The sequence below is a fragment of the Lolium rigidum genome, chromosome 1 (assembly GCF_022539505.1).
Source record: "Lolium rigidum isolate FL_2022 chromosome 1, APGP_CSIRO_Lrig_0.1, whole genome shotgun sequence".
NCBI lineage: Eukaryota > Viridiplantae > Streptophyta > Magnoliopsida > Poales > Poaceae > Lolium > Lolium rigidum.
This window is the reverse complement of record NC_061508.1, coordinates 85,090,519-85,102,194: the sequence shown is the minus strand read 5'-3', so window position 1 is coordinate 85,102,194 and position 11,676 is coordinate 85,090,519. Positions and strand designations below refer to the sequence as shown.

Sequence of the window (11,676 nt, the reverse complement as noted above, 5' to 3'; positions counted from 1 at the left end):
GGAGGAGGGCGGGCTTCATGGGCGACAGGGATTTTCCCTTCGAGCGTCCACCGCCGACTCGGCCACGAAGACAGCAGGCGCCGACGCGCGCGCAGTACAACGACGACGACGCCTACGACGATGATGACTACATCGAGGCGATCGCGTACCATAACGAGGAGGTCAAGGACGACAACGATGAGTACGTCGCGGCCGTCTTCCACGAATGGCAGCAGGCCATGGCGGAGGGCCACAATTTTGAGTTCCCCGAGAACATGACAGACGACGAGATGGCGAAGCTCGGCGTCCTCGTCTCCGAGAACGACCCGCCTGTGCAGCCGCCGCTGCCCCGCTACGCCACCGGCGTCATGCCGCCGGGCCTGTCGGAGGATGAAGCCCTTCGACAGGCGCTACAGGACTCGGCCGCGCCACAACCGCCGTCGTACAACCCCTGGGCTCCTCCTCCACAGCCGCATCCCTGGGCGCCTCCACCGCCGCCACAGCCGCATCCCTGGGCGCCTCCACCGCCGCCACATCCGCATCCCTAGGCGCCTCCACCGCCGCCACAGCCCTGGGCGCCTCCACCTCCAGCACCGCCGGCGCGCCCGGCGTACGCTTCCCCGGATGGCAACTGGCCGTGGGCGGTACCGGAGCTCATCCTGCTCGACAGCGACGACGAGCAGCAGTAGGCGCACGTGTTTAGTTTTTTTTTTCATGTGTTAAACTATGTAAATTATGTTTCATGTTACAAAAAATGTTTCGGCCAAAAAATGCGTCGTGCCGCTGGAGCCATCCGACGCAGACGGAGGCGCGGTCGATTTCGACCATTTCGACCGACGGAAACGGACGGCACGGATATTTCCGGACGCTAAAATGTGTTGCCACTGGAGATGCCCTCAATCTACACGCGGCAGGACTACAGGGTAAAAGCAGACCGCAAAGATAGTGACTTGCGGTGAATACTCAACAGACCCAAAGCAAAAGAAAAACCCCCCAACCAACCCTTCTGCGCCTCTTCATTGCAGTTCTCATCACCGAGAAAGTTCCCCAATTCCCAGCAGCGGCGCGTTCTTCCATCCGGTCCAAGAGTGCTTCCTAAATCAACATCCTCAATCAGGTATCCGACTTTTTCGAGCGCTTATCTGATTCCTTTCCCGATACGTCGCCTGGTTCTAACTTCTAAGGGATTTGATTTTCTTTGGGAGGCGGCCGGGATGGGGATTCATCGGATGTTCCCAGTTTTAGCAGCATTCTTCTCCCCTCTTGTTGTGTTACTACCGACTTATTCGTACACCCTGCATATCTGTAGTTCTGGACATCTGCGTCAGTTTTGAGCCCGCGAAATCGGACATTTTGGTCTACGCATCCCTAATTATAAATTTTGCGTTTAGGGTGTCCGTACGACAATTGCTCCTAAATCTAAGATTGTATATGATCAATACGCAGTACTTTTGATGTTTGTGGGCCTGTCAAAATCTAAAATAACACTCATTTTGGATAGAGGGAGAACTCCAAGCAGTTCGAAGAATCGCAGGAGATTTCCAGCCCTTTCTAGAAAGAACTTGCGCACATGGTGCTCAAACGCCGGTTAGGGAGTTGTCGTTTAGGAATCGTTCACCACGTGTAACAACCTAATCCTACATAAGTTCCCTTGCGTATTCACATTTGTTGATTGCCAAAAATGGTTCACGTTGGCCAAAGCCATACTGTCGTTCTTCCCGATTTGTTTTTGTTAATTTTGACGGGCCTAGTGTATTTATTCTAGAGTGCTAGAGAATGAGTTAATATCTATATAGGAAGCATATAGCAGAGATTTGCCTTAGCTCCCAAAGAGGAAAGGAGATAAGCTCATTCTGTCATTCTTTCCTGTGCTGTTTTCTCTTCGAGAAATCAGCGGATTTTGCTTCAAGTTAGTTGGATTAGTCACCGACCCATGGAAATTACAATGTCTTTATAACTGATTTGCTTCACATATTGCTGCATGACATACTACTTAAAATGAAAATGTCAAAGTAATAGCACTTCTGTAGATTTGACTCAAAAATATTCTATCAGTTCTTCTAGTTACACTTGATCTTATAACCAAAATCTTTGTCACGTTCGTTTGGAAGAACGTTAAAAATTTACTAGCAAACGTGATGATCAAGTGTGCAGGTAGGATAAAATAACATAACTATTTTTGGAACTCTTTGAAACCAGTTCGGCTCATTGCTGTTGTGGCCAATCTGACATTACCAGAATCTTGACATGTCTCATGAATGCATTGATCATTTTGTGTAGTGCAAGAAATAGCACTCGGTAGCTCGATGACAGCTATTAGAAAAATTAACAAACTTCGGCTGGCTGAGTAAAATTGGGACATCTTTTGATGTTTATAATTGGCAGGGATTGTTAGAAACTAGCCCACATGTCTTTTTTGTGTGTGAGGTTTATATCTGAAAATTGATAACTGCTATGCCTTTTGTGGGCCATAACAATATTTTCCTTGGAAGCTAAATGAGAGAACTTACCTTTGAATTTCGTTTGATGACGATGGTTTATAGTCTCTAGTTTCTGCACTAAGAGAAAAATATACTTATCGATTACAATTGGTTTTTCATGTACGTTTTGATCTCCTGATGCATGTTTCAATTTTGAGACTTCAGCCCAGGCTTCCTCTTCTTTGGAATTGAGCATTTACTCCATACTTACCTTTTTCCTGCTATTGACATGTATTTTCTCCACCTTGGGACTGGCATGTTGCTGAAGCACACACGCAAAAACAGTGCAAACTTATGCAATTTAATTTGAATTAATATCGACTCAATCATTAGTTATTTGCATATTATCATTCATGATCTCTGATGAACAACACCATTTGTTTTTCTGATCTTTCTTGAATGAAACTTCTGTTCTATGGATTGTATAATAGTGCTGCTGGCTACTGTTATCTCTTGTCATGCATGCCATCATTTATCATTACTCACAATCTCGTTGTTTCAGGCTACATAATGGCTCTATTAGATTTTATTGAGTTGAGTGATGATGAAGAGATTGTTGTTTCGGAAAAGAATGATGAAGAGATTGTTGACTTGAGCAGTGATGATGAGACTGCTGATGACTACCACAATGATTTCACATGTGGTAGCCCTGGTCAGCACCCAACAACATTGTATGATGGGCAGGCTGTGTTTGTTGCCGAGGGTGAAGGAGAGGCTACCGAGTCAAATGCAGAGGAAGCTACACCATCCTCTTCTGTTATGGAAAAAGGGTCTCTTGATACAGCTTCATCACAGAACTGTCCTCACACTTCAACAGCAGTATCATTTCCCAGTAAATTCTTCTCCATTCCTTTCTTAGTTCAGTAGTACGTTTATAATACAAAAAAACATCATGAAGAAAACATTGCCATGATTCATTTGATATTGATAGTGAGAGCATTTCAGAGCCACGATTTGTTTCTCTGCAGGCCCTTCCATCTCTGAGAAGGCTCTGACTTTCGAAGCTTGTGATGCAAACCTGCCGAGAATGAAGGTGAAACGCCATAGGAAGATCTTCCATGCTGATACACTTTGGAGAAGTCCTAGGCTTGAAGATAAGAACAAAGGTCATAGCAAGTCCATGGAGGAGCTGGCAGTTGATCTGAAGAGATCTCGCATGCTCGAAGAACAGCACACTTCAGCTGCATCACAGAATTGCTCTCACACTCCAGCAGCAGAGACATCCCCAAGTATATTCTTCTCCATTCCTTTCTCAGTTCGGTAGGACATTTGTACTACAAATAATTAACAGCAAGAAAATATTCCAATGATTCATATTTGGAATTAAGAGTGGCGCTGTCTTAAGAGCCACTTTTTTTTTGCTGCAAGCACTACTTCGATCTCTACGAAAGCTCTAACTTTTGAAGCCTGTGATGCAGACTTGGTGAGAGTGAAGGTGAAACGTCGCAGGAGGAAGCCTGTCCAGACCGATACACATTGGAGAAGTCCTAGGCTTGAACATAAGAACAAAGATTGTAGCAAGTCTGTGGTAGAGCTGGCAGTTGATCGCAAGAGGTCTCGCATGCTTGAGGAACAGAACACCCCAGCAAGGACCCAGAAGAAGACCAAGTTGACCCTCTGCACCCGATGTAGAATGTACGAAGAGTATCAGAAGAAGACCAAGTTGACTGAACATGATCCTTTTGAAGTTATCTGAATGTTGGTGATCTATAGTTTGTCTGAAGGTTGACAGAACCAGTGAGCTTTGGGCTTTTGAAGCGTATTATGATAGACTAATAGCTGGCCGTGCGAGCCTTGGACCACTTGGCCACTTGGGGTACATTATAAGTTACTAGTACTATCTAATTATGGCTTACTATGTCTCAGGTGCCTAGTGATCTCTGCTTAGCCTCGATGACGTCTCGATCAAGTTGAACAAAATATGCAACCCAAGGTGTTATTAATTTACATGCACTCAATTTCAGTAAGTATGGAGTAAATTATGTCTAGATGCATTCAAATTTAGATAAATCTCCGACACATTTCGTGATATGGAGGGAGTACAACATTCTACTTCTAAATGCTCCTAGCATACCCGGCCATGCAGGCCATCCAAAGGGGCACATTGATCTGGGTTGTTGGTTTTGGCCAGCGACAGTAAATTTGTTGCCCACTTTTCACCATAACTGTTCGATGCGGTAATTGTGTTTTCACTTGTTGCTGCCCATTTTGGGTCCCTGTACGATGGGCCCTAGGGCGTGCGGGGCAGCCAGCCAGAGGCAGCGACACCAGCTCCCTCACATCGCCTTCCTTTCTGTGCGCGTTGGGCAGAAGATGGTGAAAACCTAGATCGGTGCTCCCAATCCCATGCCTCCTCTCCTCCCCCATTCCCGGTCCCCTCTCCTCCTTCCCAATCAGCCACCGGTGGACTCGCCCTTCCCCGCGCAAGGAGAGGAGATGAGGGGCCCTCGACCTGGCGGTGGTGCGTGGTGGCGGTGTTGGAGCTCGGGCGGCGGGGCTCATTGGCTGGACGCGTGCGCGCCCTTCATTTCGTCCGGCGACGGCGGGTTAGTAACTCAACGGAGCGTGGGCGCCGCCGCCGCCACCTCGCATCAGGAGAGCGGCCACGGGGCACTGCCGCGTGTAGCGCCGGGAGGTGAGGGTCGCCGCCGGTCGCGGCCCTCCTCCTCGTGGTCGTCTCCTCTACAATGCCTCCGTCCCCAGCCTCCTCTGCACGGCCCCGAGCCTCGGTGTCGTGCTACCTCTTCCCCACCTCCTCTGCATGGCTTGACGTTGAGACCTGGCGTCGCGCAACCTCTGCCCCTGTCTTGGCGTTGCTGCAGCATGGGACAAAATCAACCGTGTTCTTCCCCTTCCCTGGTGGGCTCTCATTTCTTGACAAAGTTCAGTCTCATTTTTAGTTATTTCCATCCAATTTTGGACATTATTAGGTTGTTGAACGCCAATCCAGGGGATGCCTTTGTACATAAACCAGATCTTGAAAAGCATATGGATAATCCCATAGTCCAGAAGCTGCAAATGGAGGTCAACTACGCTGAAACCAAAAGCCAAAGCCATCATTACAAGAAATAGGTGTTGATTTCAACTTTTTGTCAGCATTATTTTTATATTTGTAAATTGCAGTATTGTGAGTATAATCTCCATGTGACTCTATCCTTATGCAGCTCAATAAGGTGATAGTAGATCACAAGGTTGCAATGCAGCTCAATAAGGCGATTGCAGATCATGAGGTTGCAAGGACAACTGGTTAGCAATTCTCCAGCTTTATTTTTATTATGTTATGAGGTTGCAAGGATAACTGGTTAGCAATTTCTTCGGCTTTATTTGATCATGTTATGCAGTTCAAGAAGCAATTCTTCAGCTTTGAGGACTTGCGGTCCTACTGGTTCTCACAGAGGCCACATTCCGAAGGATTGTCTTGTGCCCAGATCCATTTTGTAAGTTAGGTTTGTCAACTATAATGAAATAGAGCATGTGTTTTGCGACTATATGTTTTCTGAAACTGCAACTGGCTTGCGATGGCCCATTTATGTGCGTGGTCGGTGTTTTTGTATAAATGAATTGATGCCACACTTGAATATTCAGTGTGTGTCAGATGTGAGTGATGAATATTCACACTCTTGCACCAGATCGCTTTTTTCTTCTTTTTCATTCCGAACTTTTTTTTGGTGTTCCTCTCTGCCTACTGGCTTATTTCTTCTCTCCGCGGTTCTTCATGTCCAGATTATGCCCATGGCCGTATATGCTCCATCTCTGGGGTCATCGGGTTATTTTCCTTGGTCTGCTTCTATTTTATGGTACAAGTATGTTTCTGGCTTCACTTCTTAGTTTGATCTCCCTAATTTGACGCTAGCTATACTGCATTGTATATTATTTCTGACATACTTGGTTGTGGCATTTTAATCAGCCTCAACAGCCATGCAGGTGAATCTGCTGGAATTACAAGGACTGATCTATACTAAGAAGCTTATTGTTGAAGATGCTGCTGGTGCATTGCAAAGATTGCGGTAGCACCACTAGAGAGGGTCAAGAACTGACTTCAGGTATGGACTGCTTAATCCTTACAGTTTCATTAGTTGTGCTAATTGCACAAGTATTTATTTGATTTATTAAATTTGGAGAATGCATCTTTTTGTTAATTTGTAGGCTCGAACCGGAGGGTTTCAATCCCTTGGGATCATCGGATCCTTGAGGAAGTTGTGGAAATACAAGTGAATTCAAGGTTTTTACAAATATTGTTGGGAAACATGCCTTAAGCTTTGACTGTCGAATTCAGCATGTTGATTTTGAGCTCTGACTGCTGAATTCACAACATTGATTTTCATGCTTTGACTTCTCAACAAAGGTATTTTATTTTACCCTTTTCTGTATCGTGGATGGTTATCTAAATTTTGTTGGGTGCATGTTCTCTGTACAAAAAAGTGCTTCGGAGGTCACGCTTACTCCTTGGGCTCTGGCTGATGGGAACCTTTTCTTGTTGCAAACTTTCCTGGTTGTGTCATAGGATTATCACCATTCCAAACCATGGATATTTATAGTAGATGATCTTGACTTAGCCATCTAATTATTAGTATTTTAACTCTTTCATACCTCTCTTTTGCCACTCGCTTCGGCTTCATGCCTACAGTTTTAAACTTGCTATGCACAACCTCGGTATTCGTTGTATGATTGTTTCTCCAACCTATGGTTGCTTTCATGGTTTTGTAAGGATCTTATTATGGTCAGACAGAAGAATACAGATAGGTTGCAGTATATGTTGTGCATTTATGCTCTTCTCTTATCCACAACAAACAAATGATTTTGTGTCTTTCTTTTTAATTTTTGAAAATGCATTTTGCAGAACAATGCTACATCTTTTAGAGATATAATCGAATTGTAGCCTGGCAGTAGCATTCCTTTTCAGTTGAGAAGAGATACAGTTTGTATTTTTTAGCAAAATCTAATTTAAGTGAAACTTTACTACATGTGTAGAACATCAATCCATGTGCGACATAGCCCTGTTCACTTGCAGAGATTGATACCTATGATCGTGTGTTATAAGTCATAACAAGTACACCAGTCAGTAAAAAAACAAATACATTAGTTAGGCACAAAATCTCATTTCCAAGATATATTTCCAGCATGCCAGGTTTTGCAGTGTGTCTATGTCCATAGTGAATATGTTTATTGCTTTCAAACTTCTATCCCAGAGATTTATTCCCTTTGTTTTCCGAACATAGCAAACTACCACAGAAGGTGCTACAAGAATTTATCGACCAAACTCAGTGTAAATATTGGTTCTCCTGTTACACTGAGACCTTTCAGGAAGACATTTACCTTGAAATAATTTAGATAGGACTACGACATCACATTAAGGTAAGCCTTGGGGCGAGCAACGGATGGCGTGGATGGTCGCGAGAGAGTACTTGGTCAGCTTATTAGATGGGTGGAGGGAATGTAGTGAGGTGTTATAGATCAAGGTAGAGGGGTCCGGAGATAGGTTAAGAGGAAGAGCCGTTAACGCAAATCATGATGGAGATGAGGGGTATCAACTGAGAATAGTGATGAAAATTGTTTAAGCGAGGCAAATATTTGTAATAGTTTTTGGTTCCCATGGTATCGGTTAAGGGGCTGAGAATCTCAAACCAAACTTTTTTCTAAGTAAAAATATTCTTCTTGCAATAATAATTATCCTTTTATGCTTCTTTTGTGATGCTAGCTTTTTTTAGTACAATAACCATAATATGGTGGGGAAGCTTATACAAAAGCATAATAGCTGAAAAAAATAATGCGAAAGCGAACTAAAATGTCATATCTTCCTGCAAGACCCCAATGGAATAGTGTTTCTGCCATATACTAATTTTTGGCTAATTCTTAGTATTAAAATAAACTAAACCTTATAGTTTAAATTCTAACTTGATTCTGCTGTTTGCGCGATAGCGCAACGGGTCACTTATTTTACTGAACCAGTGCAATATCAGGGTCACAAATAGCAGAGTTATGTGCAAAGTGAATGGAGGTAACAGTAATGCATACTTTCAAAGGTGGCTGGGGTGTTCCATGAGTTGCCTGCAATTTAACCTGTGGTGACACCGTAGAATACACAACTTGAGGTCGAATTCAATATCACAAGATCCTTATCCCAGTAACAAGTCGAACTCAAGGTCAGAAGTTCTTCATCCCAGCAAACACAAGATAATGTGGTTTGTAGATTACTCAAACTATAGCGGGTAGGTGCATAGATATCATTACAAGGCAAAAGGCACGAAGACACATGACATGATACACAAATTACAGTACGCTTGAGCTCTCGGTCTCGGCTCATGCAAATGAATATTCCTCAGTCGTCCTCGGGCGGGAGGCACCCAAACACCTCGAGGTATGCAGACTTGAACGCAGCAGTGTTGCATCTGTCGATCTCCTCCTCGTAGCCGTCTGGGACGTGGACGTAGCCCTTCTCCTCAAACTCCTTCCTGATCTCCTCCTGGTACTCCGCCATTTCCTTGTCATCCTCGTCGCACAGGTCGGCGACGGGGTCGATCTTCCCGGTGCGGTGGTAAGGCTCGCGTTTCCAGTTGAGGATGTACTCCACCCTCTCGTCGGCATCATGTTCCTCGACGAAGGACGAGGAGGAGCTGCAACCACCGCCTTAGCCTCGGAACAGCCGGGGGCCGCCTCCTCGGCCGCCTTGCGCTTGGCGGGGCAGCGCTTGAGCGCACCTTCCGCACCGTCGCCGGCCATTGATCGACTGATTGGTGGTGCGGTGATTCTCGACTAGGAACCGTAGCTCTCGATTCGGCTGCCAATGTTGGATTTGAGATTCGGGGCAGGACCCAGCGGTCGCGGTGAAGTTCACCCTGAGGGTCGGACTGTCCGAGTCGGGCGAGAACGAATCTGTCATGAACTCCCACTGTTTTTCTTTTCGACCTGAACACTTGCAAATTGCAAACGACCCGCGATGTAGGACCATACCAACTGGGTTATTGAGTTGATTTAGCGATTAACTGTTGACGATTAGCTGGGTGAGATTGTCAGTGTCAATCACTCGACGTTTGTCAGCGCAGCTTGCTTCATAACCTCATGATGGTTCATCAGCCAAGAAAAGGAAGTCTCCGAGAGAAAGAGGTGTGTTCATCTAACTCGATATTTCTAGAGAATTTGATTATATTTCTTGGACCCCTCCTCATTGAGGTTTTACACAAGGGTTAAGTGATATGCTATTGTAACTTTCACCATTTGGAGAAATGTCATTACAAAAACAAGACTTACGATATACCACTCCAACTTTCTTATACCTCTATCTATGCCATTGTATAAACTTACAAAGGATAATAATTCAAATATACATGCATTTCAGCTTGTATAACAATATTCACCATAATACCCATGTTTTAACCTTTTGGCAGCATTTTTTGCTCTTCTCGGCGCCAAAAATTCAACTTTTGCCAAAAAGTTTGAACTTCTCAGAAAATTTGCGCTGGCACACCTGCAGCCGCGTCGTCACGCGTGGGACTACAACCACACCTGACTTTGTTGGCCACCGCCGCCTCTAGGGTTCGTCCGGGCAGGAGACCAAGTTTTTTTTCTTGTACATGTCCCATATGTGAGTACAAGTGTATAGGTGTATAGGTGTACCATGTACGTATGGAACTATGGGAGTATAATTGGCAGTTTATGGTTCGGTAATGACCACAATGGCATAGATTGTGGTATGAGAAAGTTGGCGTGACATATCTCTAAATCTCGTTTTTTTAATAGTTTTATCCAAGTGGTGAAAGTTGCAATGGCATAGTTCTAATTACGAATGAGATTCTGTGACTTAGCGTGACTTTGGGTCATTGGCATACATGATCCGCTTCTAGTGGGCCCCTTGATTCACTCACTCAAAGTCATGGAAAAGTTTCTTTTTTGAACGGGGAAGGGCCTCAAAAGGCCTAGAAACTGCATTAAATATCAGCGGTAGACTTACAAGTTACATAAAGAACCTTCCCAAAGAAAAAAATAATAACAAGGTCCCAACTTCTTTCGAAGAAACCCCTACAAAAATCTGACAAAAAGCCATCGGGTCCTTCTTCTTCGTCACCGCCTGCGTTGATGAACCTGCGACCACGGCGACTCATTCCAGCGCCAAGGACTACACCACTTGGCCTAAGATGAGCTTGAATCGTCGCGTCGAGGTTGGTAGGCCTCCACTGAAGGAGGTTGAAAACGCTCGTGCGCAGAAACTGCACCGGCGTGAGGAGTGGTCGCCATGCCGACCAGTGGTCACCACGGCTGCATCTTGCCGCAGTGTATGAACTCCTCGAGGCAGCTTCATCGATCTTCCCCGGAGCACCAGATCTCGTGAGAAGCCTCCTCAACCTGCCACCACGACATGCAACTCGAAGATTTCCGACGAGATCAAGAACTCCAGCAGAGACCTTATTTGTGGAGGTTCTAGTGGCCCCCCCACTCCGTCGCTTCTGGCTCCGGCCATGGGAGCACCGCAACGGAGAGCAGAAACAGCAGGCGACGCCAGATCATGGCCGACAGATCAAGCATCTCCCTCCCGGCAAGAAGCCGAAGTACAACAAGAAGCCGAAGACCGGCAAGCAGCCAAACACATGAAGATCTACTCTTATTTAAACTAATAAATACAAGCCTAAAACCGGCGCCTCTCCTATTCATCTCCGGCCAGCTACTCCGGCGAGAGGGACATCAGATCGGCCCGGCTCTACATGGGGAACTCTCAAAAGGAGGTGGAAGAAGGGGAGGTTTCAGAGAGGTGAGAGAGCCCCCGGTTCGATCTCTGTGTACTGGTTGATGTCATGGAAAAGTTAGGGACCCGCTTCCGCCCTCTGACTATCGGTTGCACCCACCGCACGCTCTTTGTCGGGTCACCCGTCGCCCCACCTCCCGCCGCCGGCTAGCCTCGCTCGGCAGCCCCTGCAGCCCGCCGGCGGCGCGCCGCTCACCCGCCCACCGCCCGCCGCGCCCGCATGCCACTCATTGCCCTTGCATTCTCGGATTTCAGCAATTCTGGCGGAGGATGCAGGGGCAAATAGCCCTAAAGATGGTGCAAGGCCGGCGGTTGGATCGGCTTTCATCTAGCGCCCCACTTTGTCCCATGATCCCATCGATGGATTTGATGGAGGTGCCACACCGATTTTTTTGTTTTTTGAACGATTTGTCTGTCCTCGATGACATGGCTCTGCTAGGCATATCGAATATTAATAATATAGCACAAATGCCCGTGCGT

General features: G+C 45.9%; 1 protein-coding gene across 1 annotated transcript; it reads left to right on the top strand.

Moving 5' to 3' along the window:
- Positions 1 to 979: 979 nt before the first annotated feature.
- On the top strand, positions 980 to 4,426 carry LOC124676891. Its single transcript, XM_047212909.1, has 4 exons — positions 980 to 1,096; positions 2,962 to 3,291; positions 3,428 to 3,688; positions 3,878 to 4,426. Exons 2-4 carry the CDS (start codon positions 2,970 to 2,972, stop codon positions 4,153 to 4,155), a joined length of 861 nt encoding a protein of 286 aa, XP_047068865.1. The 5' UTR covers positions 980 to 1,096; positions 2,962 to 2,969; the 3' UTR covers positions 4,156 to 4,426.
- Positions 4,427 to 11,676: the final 7,250 nt, after the last annotated feature.